The 25,345-nt window shown below is 44.2% G+C and overlaps 2 protein-coding genes across 4 annotated transcripts in view; one reads left to right on the forward strand and one right to left on the reverse strand.

Moving 5' to 3' along the window:
- Positions 1–24,464, forward strand: ATP1B1 (ATPase Na+/K+ transporting subunit beta 1). Its single transcript, XM_004425067.2, has 6 exons — positions 1–571; positions 4,921–5,049; positions 16,584–16,739; positions 18,996–19,180; positions 22,003–22,083; positions 23,053–24,464. The coding sequence occupies exons 1-6, from the start codon at positions 475–477 to the stop codon at positions 23,314–23,316; spliced, it is 912 nt and encodes a 303-aa protein (XP_004425124.1). The 5' UTR covers positions 1–474; the 3' UTR covers positions 23,317–24,464.
- Positions 24,275–25,345, reverse strand: part of NME7 (NME/NM23 family member 7) — a 216,475-nt gene continuing 215,404 nt past the window's right edge. For all 3 annotated transcript variants that reach the window (XM_087437797.1, XM_004425068.3, XM_087437784.1), the window contains exon 12: positions 24,275–24,561. In XM_087437797.1, the coding sequence (XP_087293923.1) occupies positions 24,529–24,561 (33 nt within the window). In that variant the 3' untranslated portion in view covers positions 24,275–24,528. The remainder of the gene's footprint in view (positions 24,562–25,345) is intronic.

Here is a 25,345-nt window from a genome sequence, read left to right on the forward strand (position 1 = left end):
TCGCGTGCTGGGCGCGCGGTCAGTTGGTCCGTCCTTCCCTCTGACTTTCTCTTGCCCCCTGCCTGCCTCTGCAGAGGTCACAGGAGGCAGGCGCCAAGTACGCGTCCCCAGTGGCAGCAGGAGTGACAGCTTCGGGTTCGCAGAGCCCCCGAGCCCCCAAGGGCTAGAGGAGCGCGTGGCGGACTAAAGACAGACCGCGAGCGGCCGCGCGCCCACCAATAGGTGCGGGGCTCGGAGCCGCCCAGCCTGCGCGGTCCCTCCCTCCTCCCTCCGCCCCCGCCGCCGCCTCCCCCTCGTCCTGCTCCTGCCTCTGCTGCTCCGCCGCGCGTCTGGCACTCTGAGAACCGCAGCGGCGGCGGCGGGTGCGCCTGCGGAGAGCCAGGCCGGGACGCCGACCGGCAGCCGGGGAGGACGCGAGGGCGCACGCCGCAGTCACTCACCGTCAGCACGCGCGGCAGCTGCTGACCCGCCACCATGGCCCGCGGAAAAGCCAAGGAGGAGGGCAGCTGGAAGAAATTCATCTGGAACTCGGAGAAGAAGGAGTTTTTGGGCAGGACCGGTGGCAGTTGGTGTAAGTACGGGGTCCGAGCTCTCGCCCCCAGCGCCTTGTCTTTCCCGGGCGGCGCATCTCCTGCGCAGGCTCTGCGGACCGCGCCGCTCTGGCGAGGGTGGAGGGGGACCGGGTGGTGGCCTCTGCTCGGATCGCGCCAGGCTGGGCTTGTCATCCTGTGCAGAATGCGGAGTCCCCAGGATGGGCGCGGGCTGGGGGCGGGAGCACCCCAGGCAGAGGGTTATGTATATTGTAGGGGGTTTGTCTTGGTAATTTGCAGTCTATCCTAGCATCGCTTGAGCCCTTCCATCCTGGGAATGGTCAAGCTCTGGGTGACTCTATAGTCATGTCCCAAGTCCTTAAAAAAATTTTTTTTCTTTTGAGGCTGTGAGCCTCATGAGGGTAATCAAATCTAATGCAGGAGAGGTTGCGTGTTATAGCACCTTTTTTCTAGTCTAAATATATACCTCAAAAGGCGGGGGATGGGGAATCCGTCCACACTGCAGCATTTCATAGCGATGCCCAGAGTTTACCCCGGTGACCTGCCCTGGAGTCATCACAGCCCAGAAATGGCCCAGAAGGCTCCGAAACATGGCAAAGTCTGGTTGTTTTCACTGTCTACACACATGCAGAATCAGTGGCTTAGGTTGATTATGGTGAAGGGTTAGGCTGAGGAATAAAGGGCACAAAGGCTGAAGCAGCTCATCTTTTAAGATTTTGGGTAGCCTCTTGCTTGGTTAGATGCACATTTTGCCCGCCATTGAAAATTAGATACCTTAGTTGTTTTCCACCTCCCTACACTGGAAGGGTGACATGTTTTTTTGAAAAAGGTCATTTTGAAGGGCAGAGTTGTAGGCAAATCTATAAGAGTCGTGACTGCGGAAGGGAGAGAGGGAGGGAACTCCCCTCTCCTGCATCACTGCCCCCTCCTCCTTCTCTAATATCCTTCTCATCACCGTCGACACCACTAGCAACACCACTGCAGCCACCAAAGGGAGCCCTGGATAGGGGCTGCTTCGGTGTTCCTGACTGGGAGGATCTCTGGGCATCGGCAGGAGGATGAGTCAGGGAAATAGTGCTTGGCTGACATTTTGAAATGGAAGAAGCTGGAATATATGATTTGTGTGAAGAGCAAACATGCAGCCTATAGTGGGTCTTTATTGATTGAAAAGCAAAGGGTTAATAATGCATCACACTTCAAGGTTAGTCAAGGTGAAACCTCATTCCAAGGTGTTACTAGGAAGCATGGGTATCCATGAGCCACGTTAAATGTAGATCTTTAAAATGATGGCTTTTAGCTTGTATTTTATATTTTATTTTATTTAGGGGAGACTATGCTCTTCAGTGGAATTATTGCCATCGTTTCTCAAGCATAAAGATAGCTCTCTGTTTTCTTATTGTGGAAGGGAAAACCTGGAGAACTCAGGGTGTGTGTAGAGTGAACAGCTCCCAGCCAGGGCCATCTCCTAGCAACTCCTGGTAACTTGAATGAGGCCTGGAGGGTGCACTGTGGAATGGGCCCCCCCCCTCCCAGATTCCTGGTGGTCGGACCCCAGCCTCATCGTGGGCCAGGGGCTGCACTGACGGACTCCAGGCATATTGTGAAATTTGCCCTCTAGTGTTTTCTCCTCTCATAAAATATATTTCTTTCCTCATTCCAATTCCAGAATAATATTTGCTTTAGAGGGTAAGGCAGTATGGAACGACTTGTTCTTTAAGCCGACATTTAATGGGGCAGCACTTCCATATGAGAGAGCATGTGTGTGTATATTAGTGTTAATATCGGTCTTGATACCACATCCAGCAAGGTGCGAATACACTGATTTATGAATGCAGATCCCAGGACTCGTGTGCTTTTCTCATCGTTTCTTTCCATTTTCCAAGGTGCAGGTACTGGGCTAAAAATCCAGTTTTTGTTCTGTGCTAATATGTCTGCTCCTTTCTGGCAATGTAAGAAATGACAGAGCCTCTTCGGCAGAGAAAGTGGCAGCTGTTGCTGTCTTCTGTGGAGAAAATGCCACCTTCCCAGCCCTGGGCCCAACACGGGTGCCCTTGGGACGAGGGCAGGTTGCCCTTGGCTCAGTTTTGCTTATAGGTAGATTTTCACCAAGATGGACGCAGGAGCCTCGCCTGGCACCTGCTGGAGAAATCGCAGCACGCAGGTCACCTAGTGCTCTCCACCTTTTTATTAAGTTAATACAGGAGCTGGTAGGTTTTTATGTTTACTGCTGGCCCAGATGCCATTTTTTCCTTCTGCCTATGACTCTTTGAAGGGTACTCATTTTTTTTTCCTGTAACTGGAAAACCTCTATATTACTTGTATTTTTTAAAAGGAAGAAAAATTGCTTAAAAGGAAGAAAATGCCTCTAAAGCTTATCCTCTGGGTAGCCCTGCCCAGGTGGTACAGTCTGTCAGCTTTTCTTTCTGAGGAGCCCCTGGTGGCCTGTGTGTCAGTGAGCCCACTGCACAGGCCCCACCAGACCTGCTTGCTCCGCTCTGACCACGTGACCTCACGACAGCAACTGGGGAGATTTTGCTAAGTAATATCTCAGTGCAAAAGAGAAAAATTCCTTACTTCTCATAGGCTACAGTGTCAGGCAGAATAGATAGGCTGTATCTTTTTAAATTTCATCAATATGCTTGCAAAATGACTTGTTTTTCCATTACTAAATTTGTATTTAAATTGTAGTCTCAATTACGTACCTTCTTATGTTGTTAGAATGAGGTGTCTGGAGTCAAAGGAGTGAGTATGAAAATGCTCTGGTTGTTGGAAGAGCCAAATGTGGTCAAGCTAAGAACACCAAGACAGGCAGGGCAATAAAAAGAGGCTACAGCAGTTCTCTTCCTGACCCTGTTACACCAACTCTCGCACCTCTGAGGAGCATTCACTGGAAAAATTTTCCAGATCTCCTGACGTCACAGCCTGCATTAGCCTGCTGCTGCCTGGATACGGAATGCGGCAGTTAACTCTTGTCCTGCCGGGAGGCAGTGGGAGAGCTGGGCGGCTGGAGTGCCGGATTATACAATCTTTTCATTTTTCCTTATCTTTGCCTTTTCCCTTGTTTTTTTTTTTTTGGATAGAGGAGAAAAAACAATTATGATTAATCATTTTGGTGTGGTTTTATGTGTTTTGCTTGTTTTAACAACTCTAGAGCATGATTTCTCTGAACTATTTCTTTGCAGATAGGAAAGCTGGGCTTTTAAATGTAAGGAGAGGGCAGCCTGGCTAATTCCCACACCTGTGTCCCCCTCCCGCCCCACTTCCCCCACCATACACACAGACACTTCTTTTCAATAATACTTTTGTTCTGTAGCTTTTTCCCAAGGACCCTAGCCTTTAGTGCATGAGCTCTGGACGCCGTTAGAAGCCACCTAAGGCCCCTCTGTGCAGTCATGTGTCAGACTGATAACCTCCGGGTGCACTGTCCGTCCCCCTTGTGCATTCCCGCTGGGTTGTTGGGCTGGTGCAGGGCTGCCGGGCGATGCCTAGCACAGCCTGTTACTATGCGGCTAATCGGGGAGATAATCCTTGTAAACCAGTAACTGATAGCCTCATTCCAGTCTATGAGCTGCAGCATTTTCTGGTTTTCGGTTTTTTTTTTCCTTTTCCAGCTCACTCAGCCTCCGTCCTCTTATTCTGTTAACTGTGGGAAAAGAAAATGCAGCCCATTGAGTCAGTCGTTATTCTGGGTCCAGTCAGAAGATGAAATAAAAATGTGCTCGCCATTTTTACTATAGCATTTCCTTTTTTTCTTTTCTTGTTTGGTGCCTCTGAAGGGAAAGACGTGTGCTTAGTCAGTGGTACAGATCCACGGCAGGGTGATGGTAAAGAGCTGAAGAGCTTCACACAGTTTCTCGGCATTCATTGCTCCTCACAGCATGAAAACTCACAGGCATGTGAGGGTTGGGAGAGGCAGCAGAGCCTGGATTGTGGTACCGAAATGTCAAGGGATAAGCAAGCAAAGAAAACTTCCATCTCTAGGGGAGTATATTGTCATATTGGAAATGCATTGCATAAGCGTACAGACACAGCCCTGGATTTTATTGGTGATCTTCCTGACAATTTTTTTTTTTTATTTAGAGAATAAAATTATTTTCTATAAAGAATCTTAGTTCTAGCTGAACATTCCTCCTACCCTTAACCACCCCCTAACACACACACTGTAATGGGGGGCTGCCCATCCCCTCATTTTTACCCCGCTGTCTGGGAGTGAGGCTTGCCCTCTTGATTGGTGTTGGAGAAGGAAGCTCTGAAGACACCGGTTGGAGGGGAAGCCAGGAGGGAAGTCCATTCATCTCTGGGAAGATTAGACCTGCATTCCGAGCATGTGCCGGCCTCACAGCCTGTGTTCTGTTTGTTCTCCTTGCAGTTAAGATCCTTTTGTTCTACGTAATATTTTATGGCTGCCTGGCTGGCATCTTCATCGGAACCATCCAAGTGATGCTGCTCACCATCAGTGAATTTAAGCCCACATATCAGGACCGAGTGGCCCCACCAGGTAAAATGAACGTGAATAACTTCAGTTCTTCCAGAGGTGAAATGGGTCTCACTTTTTCAATTGAGAAAAATTTCTTATGAAAATTGTCTGTAATCAAGCCTGTAAAGGAAAAACAGGAACTTCTCTCTGTTGCAGCCAGATCTCCTACCAGCATTGCAGATACCTTAGTTCGCTGCTCTGCGGGGGTGGGGGTGGGGGTGGGGGGAAGAGCCCTGTCCTCCGTCAGCCTGCCGCCTCCACTCTGTGGCTTCCGATGATGGCCTCTGTCTCCTCATCCCTCACGCCCCAGGGGCTGGGCAGTGGGACCATTACAGGGCCTTTCCAGCTCTCACACACGTTTTTCACTTTCTTGAGGGGACTATGACTCCGATAAATCCTTTAAAAAACTACTTTGGCTCCTGTTCTGAAAGGTTAACTTATTTTGAGGGATGGTGAGGAGCTTTGAAATGGCCCACTCCTCACAGGGAGGAGCCGTACCTGCAGGCGTCCATTCTCCCGCCGCTGCTGGCCTGCAGTTTGACCTTGAACAAAGGCACTGTCTCTTCACTTCTCAATATTTACACCTGTTTGTTTAATCGGAGTTGTATTTACTGCCTTTCTGGACCCACTTTGCATTTAATTAACTGTCTCTTTTAGCTCTGAAAAGGTGGGTTAACGAAGAGGTTATCACAGGAACATGCCCCGTGGGTGCCCTGCTGTGATTCGGAGGTCAGTGTTGAGTGACCCGCACCGTGCAGCTGTGCGTGTCCACACCCGTCACTGAGCCCGGGAGGGCCTGCTGCCGTGGCGCCTGGCACTGACAGAGGACGAGACAGCCGAGCAGCCACAGACCTGATTGTACCGTTTGTGATTGTGCTGTCTGGCTCTTCTAAAAGTCGTTGTCGGGAGGACCGAGAGAGAGGAAATGTGGCATAACTTCCGGGTTCTCACTTCATAAGTGACCTTGAGGCTGCCGCTGGGGGTGGCAATGACGGTCGCGCCTCCACTTTCCCTGGGCAACAGTTCAGTAACAGCTGTGTCTAGGTGACAGTCTTGAGGCTGTCTTTGTGGCACTGAGCAGCCTTGATTAAGTGTGACTGCCTGTCGCAGACTTGTCCAGGCCACCTCCTTCTTGGGTGTGGGAAAGTCTGTTGGAAGAAAATCTTCAGAATATGAAGATGGCAAACACTGTCTTTTAGTCCCAAGTCAAATAGTCCTCTACTGTAAGAAAAACCCTAAACATTTCCAGATAAATTTAGATCTAGGGGATGTTGGAAGTGGAAAAAGAAAACATGTAAGTATATAAAATGACTTAAACTTGCTTAATAATCCACAGTTGCCAGCAACTATTTCCTGAAAGAGATGGGTCTATGGAAAGGTTGAAGCTCAGAGAAACGTAGGGTCTTAAATAAACGTGCTGTATGCTGGCTTTTGTGCAGTAAAGCATGGGGTGTCTTTTCATGTCCTCATCTGTTGGAGTTTTGTACGGTAGCATTAGTAGTCGTAATTTAAATTTGTGTAGACCTTTTATTTTGTTGTTTTTCCATTTAAAAGCTATTCTTCAATCATGATGCTATTTTATAATAATCTTTATATTTGAAGTCAAAGGTGACCAAAAAGGCAAGCATTTTCTTTAATTTCTTAGATTTAAAAAATGGTCCTTGACATTGGAGAGTCAGCCTTTAATAAAATTAAACATTTTCTTCATGTTCTTTGCAGAAAGGGAAATTTCACTTTCACAAAGAAATAGCCCAAGTGCCAGACCTTTTAAGTAGAGACTTGCAAATGACCTTGCCTGGAAATCTGGCCGAGGTGCTCAGTCCTTCTGACACCCTCTCTCTCTGCCTCCCCTCCCGTTCCTTCCAGCCCCTTCCTAAAAGACACATTCTTAGCACCTATATTTAGTGCCCCTGCAGCAGTTGGACTGACCCGACAAACTGTGGCTTCTCCAGAGGAATGCCGGTGGCTCATCTTGGAAATATGCATTCCTATCCTTTGGTCTAAGTCACAGGAAAAGTGCTTCCTCAGTCCTCCATCCCTGTCCTGTCACCTGGGTTCTTTGTCATTTCTCCGTCTCTCCTTTTCCTCCTCTCCTTACCCATTACCTTGCCAGGAGAGTCTATGCCAAGCTCCCCTTTATCCTCGCCTTTCCAGGGGACATGACATTCATTTGAAAATGAGAGTGGTCTTCGAGCAAGGAGGCCTGGTCGGCAGAGTACTTGCTGCCAAGAAGTGCAGCCCGTGGACTGTCTCTGAGTGCTCTGGGGGACTCTAAGTGGTCTCTCCTCTTGGCATCTTTCAGAGCAGATCTTAAGAATTTGTGTTTTTGATAGGCAATAACTACTCCTTCAGGCTGCAGACTGAATAAATGCGTGGAAGAACGCCCTGGCAATTTGGGGGCTTCAACTTAATATCCTAAGCCTCTATTTTCATGAAAGTTAAAGAGGGAAGATCGTATATTTAAGTCAAATGAACCTAGTGAGTGCAAAAGACTTGGTATGTCATTTAAAGATTTAAAGACTTATTAATGCTATTATTAACTGATTTGAGGCATGAATACAAAGCCAGCCTGACTGGGTTCTGACTGCCCTTTGCACGCTGGAATACCTTGTAATTAGATCTCTTCTAAATAATGGTGAATGTGACCAAATTAAGCAGTGGGAATTGTGCAGTCCCTTTGGGCCTCTGTGTCTATAATATTGGATAAGCTGATAGGCAAAACGTGAAAGTCTGAGAGAAAGGACTAAATTACAAAATGGAAGTGAAATTTAAGGAAAAATGGATGATGTCCAGTGTCTTGGCCTGAGCAGTGGTGGCCTTCGAGGTGTATGATATTCCTTACAAAGTCCTGTTGCTCTGGGGTATTGGAACCGATCTGCCTACTTGGCCTGGAAGCTGCAGGGCTAGAGCCTCAGCTGAGATATTAGGTTGAAACATATTAAATTGCTATTTTTGTGGGTCAAAAATGATTGCTTATTGGCAATTTCACATTGCCTAACCAAAATATGAAAGCAGCCCCTGAGATCATCCTAAGCTGTTACAGGTAGATTCACGGTACAGCTGAGCTGAGAAGGAAAAGCAAGGATTGCAGAGTTTAACACAATCCCCACCAGTCCACGCACTACTTAACCTCACTAGGCCTCCATTTTCTCATCTGTAAAATGGGAATAATACCCTGTGAGGATTAAATGATAAATATGTGTAAAGTGAATGGTACTTTATAGTGGCGTGAAACACAGGGCAGCTCCCCCAGCCACCTCCATTTTTGCAGTCCCGCCACACTGGAAGCAGTTACTTCCTGGGGGACTGAATTGAGTATTCCCGCACTGTGAGCTTTAGGTGGTAGAGCAGGGCTGCTTCGTACACTTACATCTTCATGAAATTAATAGGATCTTAGTTTTTCTTGAAAAGTGGGAGAAGTTGGATTAGGAAACACATTCAAAAAATTTTTAAGTAAATTTAAATGACATTGTATTTGTTCTGTAATCTCTCCCTTTAAAATACCCACCCTTGTTGGGTTAGCCCCGGCCACACTTGTCTCCAGGGGAGAGCCCCTCAGGAAGGTCGTCAGCGGTGGTCAGAGGCCTCTCTTCTCCCGTTAATGCTGTTGGATCTGGAGAGAGACACTGCTGTCTGCCGTGCTGGAGAGGGCTGCAGACACACGCACGCACACTCCACTCACACGCACGCTCCCCAGCCCTGTCCCCGATTTGACCCTGTGCTCCTTGCTGCTGGCCCTGTGCTGTAATGGAAAAGTCTCTGCCACCCGCCTGCCCCTCCCCCGCCCCACGCTCACTTAGCAGCAGTGGAATGAAATGAAGGTCACTGGGTGTCAACCTGTGGGTCCAGGGGCCAGTCCCAACTGCCCTGCTTCCTGATGAGCAGGTATGAATGTGTACTACTCCTGTTCTTCCTCCTAAGGCTGTGGGCGGCTTTTGGTTTTGCTTTGAAGTAAAGATAGCTCGGTGCTGGAAGAATTCATTTTAAAAGGGTCGTATAGTTGGTGAGATGGGAACCAGAATCAAGGAGGGACGATAATGTGGGTAAGGACCAGCAGACGACACTGGCACCACCAGCCATCTTGATTTCATCTTGATTGTGCGAGGGATATATCTTGTCTTAAAATCCATTAGGGTACAAGGCGTTGTAATTCAAATCTCAGCGTGATTAAGCAAAATTCTTGAGGAGTCATTACGTGGATTTCAGAACTGCTTCTTTTTTTTCAAACTTCATCACACTCCTATTACTGTCTTTCACTTAAATTTCAAAGGGAGAATTGGAAACATTTGGCTTCCTTGTACTTGGGAGCAATTATTTCAAATGCCAGTTCGGTGTTTTTCTGCTATTTCCAGTGAGACTCGATTGATCTGTGATCTGGGAGCCGACATGATATACACAGTGCTCTCCAGCCCAGCTGCCTCTCATGTTTCTGATCCTCCTCTCCTCCCACCCTCAGATGGACCCTGCAGCCTCCCCCAGAGTTTGAGGCTGTGGACGAGCTAGCACTGGTGGCAGTTAGGATTTCCAGAAGCTACTGCCCAGACTTGGTTTGGTAAAGGGTTTAGGGCGGCAGACTCCAAGTTCTTACCACTCAGTGTGCCCCAGCCTCACTGTTGGGCTTCAACAACTCATCTCCCCATGAAGACAAAGATAACAACTAAGTCGTCAGCTCTTGGGTATATAGGAAGCCTAATGACTAACTTTCTTGGAGGCATAGAAAAATGGGTCCTCCTCTGTAGCTTATTTTAGATGAGTAAGCAGAGCAGAGCCCTCTGATAAATAGGACAAGATAACAAATTCCCTGGAGGGATGAATGGTGGGGTAAGAAATGCTGAACCTGTGAAGCTTCATTTAGGGCTTTCCTGCTTTGCTTACCCAAGGGGGGTGCTCTGCTGTAGAAGGTGGTCATGGAAACAGCATCAGCCTCATGGCTCCATTTCTAGATTGTAAAATAGGATGGGGGTGGACTGGTTGATGTCTGTGGTTGTTCAGTGCTCTCATCCCAGTAGTCTCATGACCTGAGGGCCCATCTGACGCTGACAAGACTAAAGAGAAGCTGGGGAGATGAAGGGGAACAGGGATGTATTATGTAGTGGCTTCAAACCAGAATAGTACGTCTTTTCCCACATACATGCATGAATAGACTTCATCAAATATCATGTATAATATGGTATCTTATTTCAGGCTTTGGTCACTTAGCAAATGTTATGTTTTGTATCTAGACAAGTCAAATATACTATATGTGCTTGTTCTTCAGTTTGGCCTTGGAGAAAAAAGCATAATTAACGTAAAATACTAGGATTTGGCTGTTTATATTTTCTCATTATAACAGTGGTACCTTTTATTTTATTGGGAACATGAACAATTACAAGCTATACAAAATATCAAAGATATGTCTTTATGAAATTATATGCACTTTTTAAGATAGATCCTCTGAACTAAATAATTCTCTGCTCCTCTGAAAATGAGTATACAACTACAGGAAAAAGTCTGACGATAAAGGGTAATTCCGTAAGCTGAGAAGGGCCTTCAACCAGAGTCTGTGGCATTCAGCTCAGACAGAAGGAAAGATTTCCATACACCAAAGCTTGTTGAATGTGAAGAGGCTGTAGAGGGGGTCCAGCAACTCATCTTTCAAGGACGTTTCAGAGGGAGCAGGTTCTGGGTGTGGGGAGAGTGTGGCTGTGACCCTGCCTGGAGGCAGGGGCATTGACTCCACTGATCCCAGGTCACAGTCAAAAGCTGAGCCTGAGGCACAAGGTGGGGCAAAGGTAACTAGTTGCCGGAAAGCACAGAGGCACCTTTTTGCCTGTGCCCTCTCTGTATTTTGTTAGGTAAATTGATACTAGTGCTGCAGAGGTCAAATAAAAATTAAAAACAAAAACAAAACCCATAAATATCTTAGTGGCACTTGAGGGGGAAAGTGTGTGTGTGTGTTTGTGTATATGTATATATATGTATACGTTTATGTATATGTGTGTACACAGATATGTATGACTGTGTATAAAATCATACCCCCAATTTCTTTTTTAATTGGAAATTACTTCTCAACTTGGAATACACAGGAGACACATGATGTGTAGGTGTTGTATGCACAGCTACATTGGTGGGTGTCTCTCTGCCTCCTGTGCTCTTGTTAGTCATATGGGTGCCCTCCTGGAGGTATCTATGGAAGATGATGTGTATTTGGTCTAGTGATTTATAGGATGTATTAAATGACAGGTACAAGCGTCTGTGCTTTGGGATTCAGCTGAGTAACGGTTACAGGGTTAAAACGGCTGCATTCTAGTTTAAATACTTCAAACTCACAAGTAGATTGAGAAATTATAAACTTACTACATTATAAACCTAATGGGAAACAAAGTACTTCTTTCTTAATGAAGAGCCTCTTTCTTTTCTCTCTCCTTTCCCTTCCTCTTTTACTTGCTGGTTCCCCCTCCTGCTATGAACACCTACTAAAGCCAAAGATTGAGTGTTTTCCTTATTTGATTCTCAAGAGGTGAGGGACCAAAAAGAGGCAAATGTAACTCTATAAAGCAAGTGCGAAGCCAAAGGGTTTTTTTTTTTTTTTGACTCCAAATCTTATGTAAAGTTGACGTACTCATTAAAAATCAAATAATTTAAAATCAGATATCCAGATTATTACTTCAGTCCTTTTAGGTGCTTTATTAAATAAGAATCAATATGTAATTTAAGCCAAATGGTCATATCAGGGCAAAGCTGTATAGAGCCCAGCATGATTCATGTCAATTCAAGGTCAGAAGACTGGAGAGGCAAAAGGTTAGATCTGTTTCCTGGAATATAATCTGAAACCACAAGCCGGTGATTGGGTGTTCTGCTATCTTTGGCCTCTGGGAGTTACCACCACCAACAGAGCTCATCCTCGTGCAAAGGGATAAGTAACAATTTTAAGGAGTGGACAGTGTGGAGAGGGACGAGCTGAAAGTACCCAGTCTAGTGTGGAAACGCCAGTCAGCAAGGTGGGGTGTGTGTAGCCTGGGAGAGTGTCATCCTCGTTGAGGAATCTGTGTGTGGACTCAAAATAATAAGGAAGTTGCCAAATCCAGTCCCATTCCTCTCTCTGTCTCCTTTCCATTAGTACTGATAATGTAAAGTAAATGATTTAAAGGATTTAGATATCAGGTCAAGGGTCCTTCATCTGCCTCTTGTAAGTATCTAATTGCTTTAGAGAAATTACTTTTGAGAAGAGGAATTTTCCTAATGGTTTGGAGCAGATCTCATCGGAGAACTCTCCTAATTAAGATTATCCAGAACAAGACAGGCCAGGGGTTGGTCTCTGGTGGCTTCCAGGAAGAGAACTTCTCAGGCCAGCAGGTTCTGGACAGAGAGAAGAGAGGAGAGGAGGCAGAGGCCATGGGCAATAGAGCGAGAGACCTTCCAGAAGTGTGAGGACGGAGAGCAGAAGAGCGCACCAAGGAGGCAGTGGGCGCAGTTGACTGTGCGGCGGCCTCCTGGGTCTTTACGTGTGTCTGTATGTGCTCCATAGGTGAGGATTTAGAGAGGCGAGCTGACTGTATGACTTAAACCCAAACTATTTTGCTTCTTTTCTGGAAACATTCGGGTCAGGTATTGGCTTTCTTAAAAGAATGGTCTCTGAGGCTTATGATAGTTACACCTTCAAGACCCTTCAGAGGCTCCAGAGGGAAACGTTAGCCTACAGAAGAGAGTTAGGTGTGGCTGAACTTCCTGGGCTGATCTGTCATCCTGGGCTTCCTCCTCTACCAACGTTCTGTATCACTTAAAATGAAAAGACAGGCAGAGACTTTGGCCCAAGGTCTAATCCAGCTGGCAAGTCCCAGGATTGTGTAAGACCCAGTGCGTAACTGTCCATTTCCCCTCTTGCATTCTCGCTTTCACCAGTTTTTGATGCCTCTCTGTACAGAACACAGTCAAGCTTCTTCAAGCATCTTCCATCTGCATTTCTCTCACATGCTAACATCCAGGCTTGACTGGGCTTAGATCGTGAGCCAGGCTCACTGATGGATTCGGGCTCTCAGGTGGGGATTGGTGTGATTCCATTACTTGGTTTTCATTGTTTCTTCTTTACTCTGTCTGGAGAGACGCGAGACCAATTGTGTATAACTCCTTTCTGGGCCAGTGGTACCATTGTGCATGTAATAATAATATCTACTATTTCCATAAATCAGATCTTAGATGATTAACAGCAGAGGTGCTTGCTAATAAAAAAAAAGGCTGTGTAAGTCTCTGCATAAGCATGAACTCAGGTTTGACCATAGCTCTTTTGTTAGGAAAGAGCCCAGAGCACTGATGAGAGGAGCTGATGCTTGGGGGTCTCTTTTAATAGTGGGGATCCTGGACTTGGCATCAGGGGGGAATGAAAAGCACTCTGCATAATCCCACCTCTTCTTGCTCTCCTTTTCTCGGGGAGAATCCGAGCAGTACATCACTGTTCTCACACAAACTCAAGGAGATGGAACCCTGAGCAGCCACTGGAAGAGAGAATGCGGAAGCAGCCAGAAAGTGAGAGGCTGACTGCCAGGGAGGAGAGCTGAAGCCACGCCACAGGGGCCATTGATGTGCGTGGCACTCCCCTTGCAGTTTAGGTCTACCATGTTTCTTCTCCACACCACCTTCTCGGTTCACTCGCCTCTTTTTAGCTCGTTGGGTGAGACTCTCCACATCTCACACCAGGCTCATTGTTGTTTTGTTAGGATTTTGGTTTCTGCTGAGTCACCCGCTCTGCTGATGCACCATGCCTGGCATCATTGTTACGCATCATGCTGGTGTCCCTTGGGTCAGCCGCCGGTTCTTCCCCACCTTCCTCCCTTCCTGAAGGTTAGGAGAGAATGCTCCCTGGCTTCTGACAGTTGACCTCATCTTCACCCTTCTGTCAGTCCACCTCTCTCCTGCCTTCTCTTTCCCAAGTCTGGAAACCGTGCTTAACCCCAGGAACACAGATCTTCTCTTAGTCCATTTCAGTCCCCTACCCCCACCCCCATCACACAAAATACCTGAAATGGGTTCCCGCAGACCTCCTGCCTGACAGATTCAAAGGCATTTGCCTCTGAGTTGTCTGGCTGCCTGTGCACTGCTCTCCCAGTGGTCCTTCTCTGGTGAATGTCCCTCAAGGCTCCATTCTCTCCTGACTCCAGGATTATTCTAGAAAAACACCTCATCCTCCTGAATTCTGTTAAGCCTCTGGCTCTGGGCCTGCCTCTGCACTTCCCTCAGGTCCAGGCAAGTCACCTTCACCTAAATGCCGTGTTGACGACTCCTACCTCGTTCCTAATGACCCTCCCTCGCTGGCCTTCCCCATTTAGTGGGGAGCCCTATTTACCATACTGCCTCAAGCATGAAATCCCAGTGGAAGCTTCTGCTCACCTTTGTTTATTTTACTTTATGTTTGCAGGTATTTATCCATTCGTATTATATTGCCTCTTTGCTCTGGAAATGATCATAATGTCAATTTTCTGACTTACTAATGTAGGAAAAGATTGTTCAGAGTATATTTATATATATGTATATATTTGTGTGTGTGTGTGTGTGTGTGTGAGGAAGACCTGCCCTGAGCTAACATCCAGTGCCAATCTTCCTCTTTTTGCTGAGGAAGACTGGCCCTGGGCTAACATCCATGCCCATCTTCCCTTACTTTACATGGGACGCCGCCACAGCATGGCCTGACAAGCGGTGCGTCGGTGCGCGCCCGGGATCCGAACCGGGGATCCCTGGGCCTCCGCAGCGGAGCGCGCGCATTTAACTGCTGTGCCACTGGGCTGGCCCTGTTCAGGGTATATTTAAATTGCTTTAGTCATACAAACAATTTTCTATAGTTTATGAGCATTTAAAAAAATTTTAACTGTAGTAACCTTTGTTTATTTTTAACTGAAGATTTTTCTCTGAGCAAATTCTGCTCCTCGTCTTGCACTCATTTCCTTCAGTCTTGACAGCTTTGCCCCTGAATTCCTCAGGTTCTACATCATCCTTTTTGAGATGATCCTTAACGTCACCCCTAAAGTAGTTTGTCTTGCACAACCCACTGCCTGGCTCCAGACCCTCACATTCTTGTCTTCATCTCCATCTTTCCCATTCCTCTGGGGAACTGCAGGAAGGGAAGAACTTGCCCATTCAGCCCCCTAGGCTGGGCCCCCCTCAGCATTTAACCGCTTTGGAAGCTCAAAGCCATCCTCAATCACTAGAAAAAATAACATCCCTTTAGCCCAGCCCCTACTGACACCTGTTCTGAAGCCTCACCAGTGGTGCTGCCTCGAGTTAACTGTCTTCTAGTCATCCCTTCTGCTTTAGTGACGTCATTGTCTTCATATCTGCGTCTCCGTTGCCACTCTCATTCCCTAAAGCAGTGGTTCTCAAACCGAGAGTGCCTAAAGATCTTTTCAAGCAGTCAAACGGAGATTCTTGAGTCCCATCCTTAAAGATCAGGCTGGGGCAGGTCTGGAGCAGAGCCTGTGAGGCTGCCTGTTTAACAAGCCCCAGGTGAGAGTGCGGTAAGTGCTCTGAAGGGCTGTGGTGATGAGCTGCCTGGGTGCCCAACACAGAGGGCAGGGCCAGGAGTGGGATTAGAATAGGGTTGCCAGATTTAACAAATAAAAATACAGGATGCCCAGTTAAATTTGAACTTCAGGTAAACCACAAATAATTTTTTATATAAGTATGTTTCAAATAAAAACTATTTGTGATTGATCTGAAATTCATATTTAACTGGGCATCCTGTATTTACCCGGCAATCCTAGAATAGAATGCAGTGTGATTGATTCTCCACCCGTTGCCCCTCGATAGTGCTGTGCAGTATTGTTCAAATATCTATCGGAAGTCTTGTGATGGCAGAGGCTTTGGAAATTAAAGATTCTAAAAAGTTGTTTACAGAGTGGAAGTCCAAGGTACAGATACTGTGAATTTTATCGTGGCTGGCACTTGACTTGCACAAAATAACCCCTTACTTTTGGAATGGAAAGTAGGAGTGGGAACTGCACGGGAATCCCATGTTCCTCCAGTTTAGGTTAAAAGATCCAGAGGACTATCACTGTCGAGTAGTCTTGAGTCTCGCAGAGTTTGTAATGGTCATAAATTAATTGACAAAAAGGGGTGTAAAAGAAGACCTCTGTGCTCAAAGGCTTACAAGCAGTTAGGGAAGGAAAGCCACCTGCACAAAATGCTAGCTGGCAATGCACTTTTTTGAATGCGGGCACGTGGGAGTTCTGGAAAGATAACAGGCTTTGGAGTCCAGCATACTTGTGTTGGAATTCTGGTTCTACCACTTTCTCTGTGACCTTGGGCCAGGTACTTAGCCTTTCTGTGCAAGAAGTGTTTTCATTCATAAAATGGAGATAATGCCTATCATGAAATATTGCTGGGGAAATTAAATGATATATGATATCATTTAGATCTAAATGCCAGAGAAGTGATTTCATAAGTCAGAATTTAACCCATTCTTTTTAGCCAGGTAGGATTAGCACAGTATGTTTTGTACATGGAGAGTCTGCTTTTGCATTCTCTTGGTTGACTGCCTTCTCACTAATGATATTCTCTCTGTTTTTCTAACTCTTTTCCTGGTCCAGGATTAACACAGATCCCTCAGATCCAAAAGACTGAAATTTCCTTTCGTCCTAATGATCCCAAGAGCTATGAGGCATATGTGCTGAACATAGTCAGGTTCCTGGAGAAGTACAAAGATTCTGCCCAGAAGGATGACATGATTTTTGAAGAATGTGGCAGTAAGTAGACTCGTTTTGGATGTTTGTGGTTGGTTACTTCTTATGTCTTGTTTCTATTTGTCATTTAATGATTGAAAGAAACTCCTGAAATAATTACAAGATTGAACTCTGGCCATATTGAGAGGACACTTCTTTTAAAAAACAGTAAGACTTGATGGTTTAGGCTTGGGTGCAGTGGAAGAAACAATGCAGCCTCAAGTATTACTGTCACCTGCATTTGAAAGGTGTCTTCCTTTAAAACACTCCCAGATACCTCTGCTTTTTACTGCTCAGACTTAGAGACCACAATTACGGTTTTGGTTCTGTTACAGCCATTGGTTTTGAGAAGTACAATTGCTTATATTTCCGGGTTTCTGCCTCCCCCTGGCCCCTGCTCCCAGTTCTCTCTGCAGAAGAGAGCACAGGGCTCCTCTCACCCGAATGACCCTTTGGTGTGATTAGCTGTAACTGCACTGATACTGATGAAGGAGGATTCATGGTCAGGGTACATTTAAAGACCCTGGTTGGGGGGCTGGCCTGGTGGCGCAGTGGTTAAGCGCGCGCACTGCACTTCGGCGGCTTGAGGGCTGGCAGGTTCGGATCCCAGGCGCACACCGATGCACCGCTTGTCAAGCCATGCTGTGGCAGCGTCCCATATAAAGTACAGGAAGATGGGCATGGATGTTAGCTCAGGGCCAGTCTTCCTCAGCAAAAAGAGGAGGATTGGTGACGGATGTTAGCTCAGGGCTGATCCTCCTCACAAAAAAAATAAAAATAAAAAATAAAGACCCTGATTGAGATAGGTAATGAAATATGTCTTAGGCAGCTGAGCATTTAGATAAGGAAATGACTAACGAATGGTAAAGAATGGCCCTTAGTTCATTAAGCCATTGAAATGAATACACATCCTCCTTCTTGCTGCCTGCAGCGTGAATTTCCCAGCTATGTTGTCTACCCACCCAAACAGGATTCCTCTCTGAGTTACTAGGTGATATCAGTCCTTCTGATTCAATTCAAGCACTTGCAACTCCAGTTCTGTAAATGGCAGACTGTTGCTTGGCTGCAGTATGGGGTGAATTGCCATTTTAAGTCATTTTGAAAAGATTTAGTAATTTAAAAGAAACATTTTCACTGAATGTTTCTCATTAGAACTTAAATGAGGTTTTCATCTTACTTTGCAGTAATTAAAAGGCCCATATGATAGATCATTAGGGTGAATTACTTCATAGGAGATGGACTGAATTGAGGTACTTTACCATTTGAAGGGAATATAGTTAATTTGTGAACTTAAAAATTTATATAAATTATTGTATTTGCATCAATTTCCTACAGGGTGCTTTGTATTAACTTTGAATTCTATATTCATTCTTTTTCTGGCTTTATGATATGAATCAAAAATACTACGATAAAATTTCTCCGGTGGACAAATGCTTATAAGAATTCACAGCTTGAAAAGGCAAAATCTCAAAATTTTTTTTTTTGTGAGGAAGACCAGCCCTGAGCTAACATCTGCCAATCCTCCTCTCTTTTTGCTGAGGAAGACTGGCCCTGGGCTAACATCCGTGCCCAACTTCCTCCACTTTATATGGGACTCCGCCACAGCATGGCCTGACAAGCGGTGCGTTGGTGCGCGCCCGGGATCTGAACCCGGGCCGCCAGCAGCGGAGCGCGCTTAACCGCTACGCCACGGGGCCGGCCCATCAAAAAAAATTTTTTTTTTAAGAAAAACCTTGAATAGTGGTTGAAAAGGAAAAAAACAACTCTTGCCTGTTTAACATGCTAATTAGGGGCATGGCTACAGGAAATTCTGATCAAAAAACTTGGAATTCTGAAAATTATTGACAATCCTTTTAATTTGTGGTCTAATTATAATGTCCCTGTTATTGAGCTAAGCTGATGTTGACCCTCGTATATGATGCTACTCATGAAGAGTGATCCACTTTCCTTTCAGTCTTCTGAAGAGCTGAGTCATCCATTATTTAAAGGAAGGGAAATGTTGCCAGAGACCAAACATCGTGTGCTGATCATCAAATACTATGAAGCCTTGGTGTGGGGTCATATATCAGCTGTTGCTTTTGGTAAAATACCTTTTCAACATCAGTGAAGAGACAAGAGATGGCTTGCTGGAAATCATTGCTTAATTCAGACAATGCGTTGAATGCAGAACAACACTGTCTTAGCATAGGGAATTGTGACAAGGAAGAGAGCTCCCTTTCCTCTCTCAGGGGTGCTAAGGGAGTTGTTGGTACAATGTGAAAATGGTGTTTGCATTTCCAGGTGTGCCCAGCGAACTCAAAGAACGAGGAGACTTTAACAATGAACGAGGAGAGCGAAAAGTCTGCAGGTTCAAGCTTGAGTGGTTGGGAAATTGCTCTGGAATAAATGATGAAACTTATGGCTACAAAGAGGGCAAACCATGTGTCATTATAAAGCTCAACCGAGTTCTGGGCTTCAAACCTAAGGCAAGTAATGTTTTAAATCATAGAATTTAGATGAGCCATTCACATTTTGGATGAAGTACTTAATTGCTATGAGAAGAGAATAAAAGGAAGTTCTAAAGTATACTCAGTGACGATTTTGAAGCCCAATCAGTAGAGTAACATTGAAAACTTCTGTGCCCACCTTGAAATTCTTATATTTAGGTCATTAATCTCATTTTCTAAAGTTAGAGAAATTCTGAGTGGCAAAGCCAAATTCTGAACTAAGTCCTGTGGTGCTGTTCTCAATACTTCTGCTCAGTATCCAGATAATAGTTTCTATTGTATAAACTCTTCCCAAGTAAAAATAGAAAAAGATACTTCTAAATTTAAAAACTACCTGCATGTATGTATAGTCATACTCTGGTTTTAGTACTCTTGGAGCCAAGTATTTTTTTTTATTATTTATTTTTATTATTTTATTATTTTTTTATTGCAGTAACATTGGTTTATAACATTATATAAATTTCAGGTGTACATCATCATTCCGATTTCTGCATAGGTTACATCATGTTAACCACCCAAAGGCTAATTACAATCTGTCGCCACACAGATGTGCCTAATCATCCCCTTTTGCCCTCCTCCCTTCCCCCTTCCCCTCTGGTAACCACCAATCTAATCGGAGCCAGAGTATTTAAAACATTGTCTGATAATCTGAAAAAACAATTTTTTTTTGCTGAATGAAGATTTCATTGCAAAATTAGAAGTTGAATACCATCTAGATTGAACTTGGAATACCATGCTGTTGGCTTTTGATATTATTGCAACTTATAATGGGTAAACCTTGCTTGAGATCACTGAAAAATTGCAAATTGCCAAGGCTCACCATTTGGTGAGATGATAGTAATTCTTTAAAAGAAGGAAAAATGTATTGGTATTATCTCTGCCTTTATAAAACTGGTTATTTCCTTCTCTCCTTTGGGTCATGAATAAATAAAGCAGTCCTTTCCCTTAAGCATGGCTTCTTCCAGCAGGTTCCCCAGTCGCCCATGTAGGCATTGCCATTATGAGTGTAGTTTTCAATTCTGATAGGAATTGACTGCAGTATACTGGTGTATGAACAAACTCACTTCATTTCTGGAATCTGGCTCTTTTGTTCATTAATTTTCTATTGTATGCTATTAATTTGTTTCCACAATGCTTGTTACCCATGAACAATATTTTCAAAAGAAAATCGATATAGAGATGAAAAGTTTTATTAACTTAACTGAAGGATGCATCAGAACTTCTTTACTGCCACCAGAGGCAAAAATGGTTGCCTGGCTGGCTGGCTTGATGGATCTCCTACAGAAATTAATGTACCTCTCAACAGAATTTTAATCTTCTTTTCACTTAAGAGTAGGATATAATGGAAGAAAAATGGTGAGAACCATTATATCACACTTACAGTTGATATTCATATTGCCAGGGAATGCTTCACCAGGATAAATCAGCTATTTAGCAATGAAAGGGATTGGTGTGGTGTGTCCAAAGGAAGACTAATCCTAATCTTTGTTCTCTGAATCCCTCACTTTTGATAATTCCTCTGCATAGCGATCGAGGGATATCTGTACCCCACAGAGGCAGTCCGTCTAGTCTATTGTGAGTCACATCTCTTCCCACATCTGTAGGGATGGATAATCTGTTAAGTGATGAATTCAGCTACGCTTTCTTTTCAGTGGTTTTTTCTTTGATCTCCACTTGGTTATCCATTGCCACTTCCTAATTCATCACCCCACCCCAAATCCCCAGCTGTTTTGTTGCTGGAATTATTTGTGTCTGATCGCAGTACCATACCCCAGCATCTCACTTGACGTGCCTGTTTCCTCACTCTCTGAGGATAGATTCTGGCAACTTCTCTATCAATAAGCATTTTCTCTCATATTTTTAAAGATAAATCGGTTGCTAGCAGAAAGTTCCAAGAGAGTCAAATCTAGATGATCATTTTCTTATATTCCAAAATAAAGAGTAGTACCAAAAAAACACTAGTTCCTTACTGACATAGAGAATTGTCCATTTTATCTGACTTTGATTAGACTGTGTGTCACATCTCATGTGAAGACTCACGTGCTCTCCTGATATGAGTAAGCAAGTGGCTGTCTTCCAGGGAAACATGTTCATCACACTTCTTTCTGAGGTAGATTTGAGCCAGGAATGTAGGAAGGCAGGCTCTGGATGTTTCACTACAGCAGGAATTTTTCAGGGTACTCTGGGTCCCTCAGTTGATTTACCCCTTCATAAGACCCCTTCGTTTAGGGCAGTGCCACCTTTACCTGTTTTACATATTTGACTTTCCTAACAGAGTTGGAAACACTCCTTAAATGGCAGTGCCTCCAATGGAGATTCACAAAAAAAGAGAGCAAGCCTATTTGAAGAAGGCATGCTTGAAGGAAAGGGAGGGATGGCATTATTTATTCATGGCTCAGGAGAAAAGCCTAAGTTTTATAAAGACAAATGTCAACCAACTTTTCCATCTAATTATTATAATCTTAGCAAACGAGGAGCATTATTTCTAGGTTGGCTCTTATTTTTCAGTGTCCTGGGGTAAAGCTTATAATGGGTTACCATTAGAAATTCCATTTAGTACTGGGCTGCATCACAGCTAATTGTAGTGGTCACAAAACCTGGGCACTTATTTTTAAAACCACAACATGGTCTTGCGTAGATTGGTTAGAGGAATCATTCATTCTGCTATCCCCAAGTGTTTTGTTATTGTAGTTGACTTATTGTGACCAACGTGTACTTGTTGGGGCTACAGATTAGTTTTATTTTTCAGAAATTTAAAAAATTATTTACAAATTATTGACCAATGTGGGTTTTATTCTTAGCCTCCCAAGAATGAGTCATTGGATACTTACCCAGTGATGAAGTATAATCCATATGTCCTGCCTGTTCAGTGCACTGGCAAGGTAAGGAGACATTTAGAGTTACTCGGGGGGGAGGCGGTGGAGAAGAGGGAGAATGAGTGGGATTATTTTAAGTTAGAGGTAAAACTTTCATATGGGAAACAAGAAACATTGCTTCTAGGAATTAGTTTCAGTAATTGAGTTGTAGCTATACTGGGTAAAATTTGTTAAAAGAACAGAAAGATATAACAAGAATAAAACCATATGTCCGTTTCCCCATTGGAACATGGAACTGAAATATCTGAATTTCATCAGTTGGAATATTGGGTTCTAGAACTGAGAGGTAAACTAGCCCACACCAGTGCTTCTCTGGCCCACATGGTGTGTTAAACATTGGAGGCCAACAGTTTTTTTTTTAATTGACAATATCACGTAAAAAAATTTGTGTTTCTGGCTTTTCTTTAAAAGATATTGAAAGATTAAGGTAACTATCAGCATGTGTTCCCTTTAGATCTAAAAACAGGTACCTGAAGGATTGTTTCAAGAGAGAGGGCAGAAGAAAGAAAGGGACTCTGCAAACAGTCCTGTTTTATGGTGGTACCAAGCAAGGAAATGGACACAGGAAAATGAGAGGCAAATAGTTAAACCTTTGGAGATAATCTCACTGGAACTGTCATCCGCTGGGCCAACACCAGTGATTTCTGACTTTCAGTGTTGGTCGTGTTTCTAGAAGTGGTGTTGGTGGGGAGAAATGCTTGGTTGGCCTTTTGTGCAAGGACAGTAGCCTCCTTTTAGGACCGTTTCTCACGGCCGCTATGGATTGGACTGAGTGTGTGTTGTTTCCTCTTGTGTCACATACTGTACCCATGTCCTCCCATGGTTAATGTTCACCTACCCCTGAGGGTAGCTTTGGAGCCAGCCATGTCAGAGCATGACTGGTTTCCCTCCAGCAGGAGTTTGCAGACTCCGCTGTGGGATCAAGAGTCTGATTGTACGCGAGCCATTAAAGTCTCATTTCCCTCTGGTTTTTAGCGCGATGAAGATAAGGAAAAGATTGGAAACGTGGAGTATTTTGGATTGGGCGGCTACCCTGGGTTCCCTCTGCAGTACTACCCCTACTACGGCAAGCTCCTGCAGCCCAAGTACCTGCAGCCCCTGCTGGCCGTACAGTTCACCAACCTCACCATGGACACTGAAATCCGCATTGAGTGTAAGGCGTACGGTGAAAACATTGGGTACAGTGACAAAGACCGTTTTCAGGGACGCTTTGATGTAAAAATTGAAGTTAAGAGCTGATCACAAGCACAAATCTTCCCCACTAGCCATTTAAAAAGTTAAAAAAGATACAAAAACAAAAACCTACTAGTCTTGAACAAACTGTCATACGTATGGGACCTACACTTAATCTATATGCTTTACACTAGCTTTCTGCATTTAATAGGTTAGAATGTAAATTTAAAGTGTAGCAATAGCAACAAAATATTTATTCTACTGTAAATGACAAAAGAAAAATAAAAATTGAGCCTTGGGATGTGCCCATTTTTACTGTAAATTATGATTCCATGACTGACTTGTAGTAAGCAGTGTTTCTGGCCCCTAAGTATTGCTGCCTTGTGTATTTTATTTAGTATACAGTACTAGAGGTGCACACACTGGTCATTTTTCAAGCCATGTTTTATCGTATCTGTTTTCTACTTTTATGTGAGCAAGGTTTGCTGTCCAAGGTGTAAATATTCAATGGGAATAAAACTGGCATGGTACTTTTTTTTTTCCTTTGGTTTGGCTCTTTCAAAGATAATGGCCCATCAATGAGCATTTTTAACACACTCCATAGTCTTTTCCTGTGGTGTTAGGTCTTTCTTTTTTTTTCCTGGGGTTCGGGGTGGGTGGGCTGTCATGGGGGAACTGCCCTTTAAATTTTAAGTGACACTACAGAAAACACACAAAGGTGATGGGTTGTGTTGTGCTTGATACTGAATGCTGTCTTTCATCTCTTCCCTTGTCCTCTAGTATGTTCTGAGCTGTGTATGGGATCTGGATCGCCCGTCACTTTGGCTGGTGATAGGGCTAATTAATTTGCAATGTACATTTTCTTTTCCTTTTTTCCTTTCTCTGGAGGCATCACATGCTGGTGCTGTGTCTTTATGAATGTTTTAACCATTTTCATGGTGGAAGAATTTTATATTTATGCAGTTGTACAATTTTATTTTTTTCTGCAAGAAAAAGTGTAATGTATGAAATAAACCAAAGTCACTTGTTTGAAAATAAATCTTTATTTTGGACTTTATAAAAAGCAATGCAGTACCCCATAGACTGGTGTTAAATGTTGTCTACAGTGCAAAATCCATGTTCTAACATGTAATAATTGCCAGGAGTACAGTGCTCTTGTTGATCTTGTATTCAGTCAGGTTAAAACAATGGACAATAAAAGAATGAACACATTCCTCATGTGCGTGATTCACTCTTGTCTAAATGCCCCAATCTGGGACTTCTGTACTTTCTGTACTGCTAATTATCCAAGATCTTGAAGAAATACTGAACCTGAAAGACAAACCACGTGATTTCATTAGTTCATATGGAAGTTTGGCCTTTTCCACCTACCCTGAGGCCGAGAGCTGGGTCAGGACTCAGGACACTGACTGGAACACCAAAGATGGTCCTTCCCAAGGAGACCGGTTAATCAGAGGCAGAGACTCAATAAATGAAGTTTTAGTTTAAAGTTCAAGTTTAGAAATATTTCGCAGTACTGCTTCACTATGTATGGCTGTTTAAAAAAAGTCAAAGTTGTTTGTTAGTAGCTCAGTTTAAAAAACTGAGGTTGGTTTGAGGTTCAGTAAATTAGGAAGGTTCATACCTTGCTTTTTGCTTCCTGGTTTGGCTTAAGAAGTCCTTATTTAGCCATATTTAAAAGTTAGTTAGCCTTAGTAGGAAAGAAGACAAAAATGAGCTTTCTGAAAAACATTCTCCAGGTACAACTGAGCTGAAGATTTAGTATCACTTAACCAACATGGGAAATACCCAAAGTGACATCATTGGCATCCTTCTTCTGAAAATGGAAACCTTTCACAAAGTCTGGGAAGGCTTCCTGCCTTCAGACCGGTCCTGAGGAATGCCTTTGGTGTGAGGCTGAAATGCATCCTTGGTAGTGCTGCTCTCCTCCTTCGGAGAGAGACCCAGAGGCCCAGGGCCATCTCTGTGACAGCACAGCTAATTCAGAAACAGCAGTAACAGCTTCAATTCCTGCCTTATATTTATCCCACACTCATAACCCTGCTGATCTGCTTCTCTTGTTTATTCTTTAAAAACATTACCTGAGACTTTGCTA

This window comes from Ceratotherium simum, chromosome 2 (genome assembly GCF_057802395.1).
Source record: "Ceratotherium simum simum isolate JZ-2026a chromosome 2, ASM5780239v1, whole genome shotgun sequence".
Lineage (NCBI taxonomy): Eukaryota > Metazoa > Chordata > Mammalia > Perissodactyla > Rhinocerotidae > Ceratotherium > Ceratotherium simum.

What these genes read in the sequence shown, in the direction of transcription:
- ATP1B1 (XM_004425067.2), top strand. Translation starts at nt 475, where the DNA reads ATGGCCCGCGGAAAAGCCAAGGAGGAGGGCAGCTGGAAGAAATTCATC. An exon ending in GGACCGAGTGGCCCCACCAG is followed by an intron (nt 5,050 to 16,583) that starts GTAAAATGAACG and finishes TTCCTGGTCCAG; the next exon opens with GATTAACACAGATCCCTCAG. An exon ending in CTGTTCAGTGCACTGGCAAG is followed by an intron (nt 22,084 to 23,052) that starts GTAAGGAGACAT and finishes TCTGGTTTTTAG; the next exon opens with CGCGATGAAGATAAGGAAAA.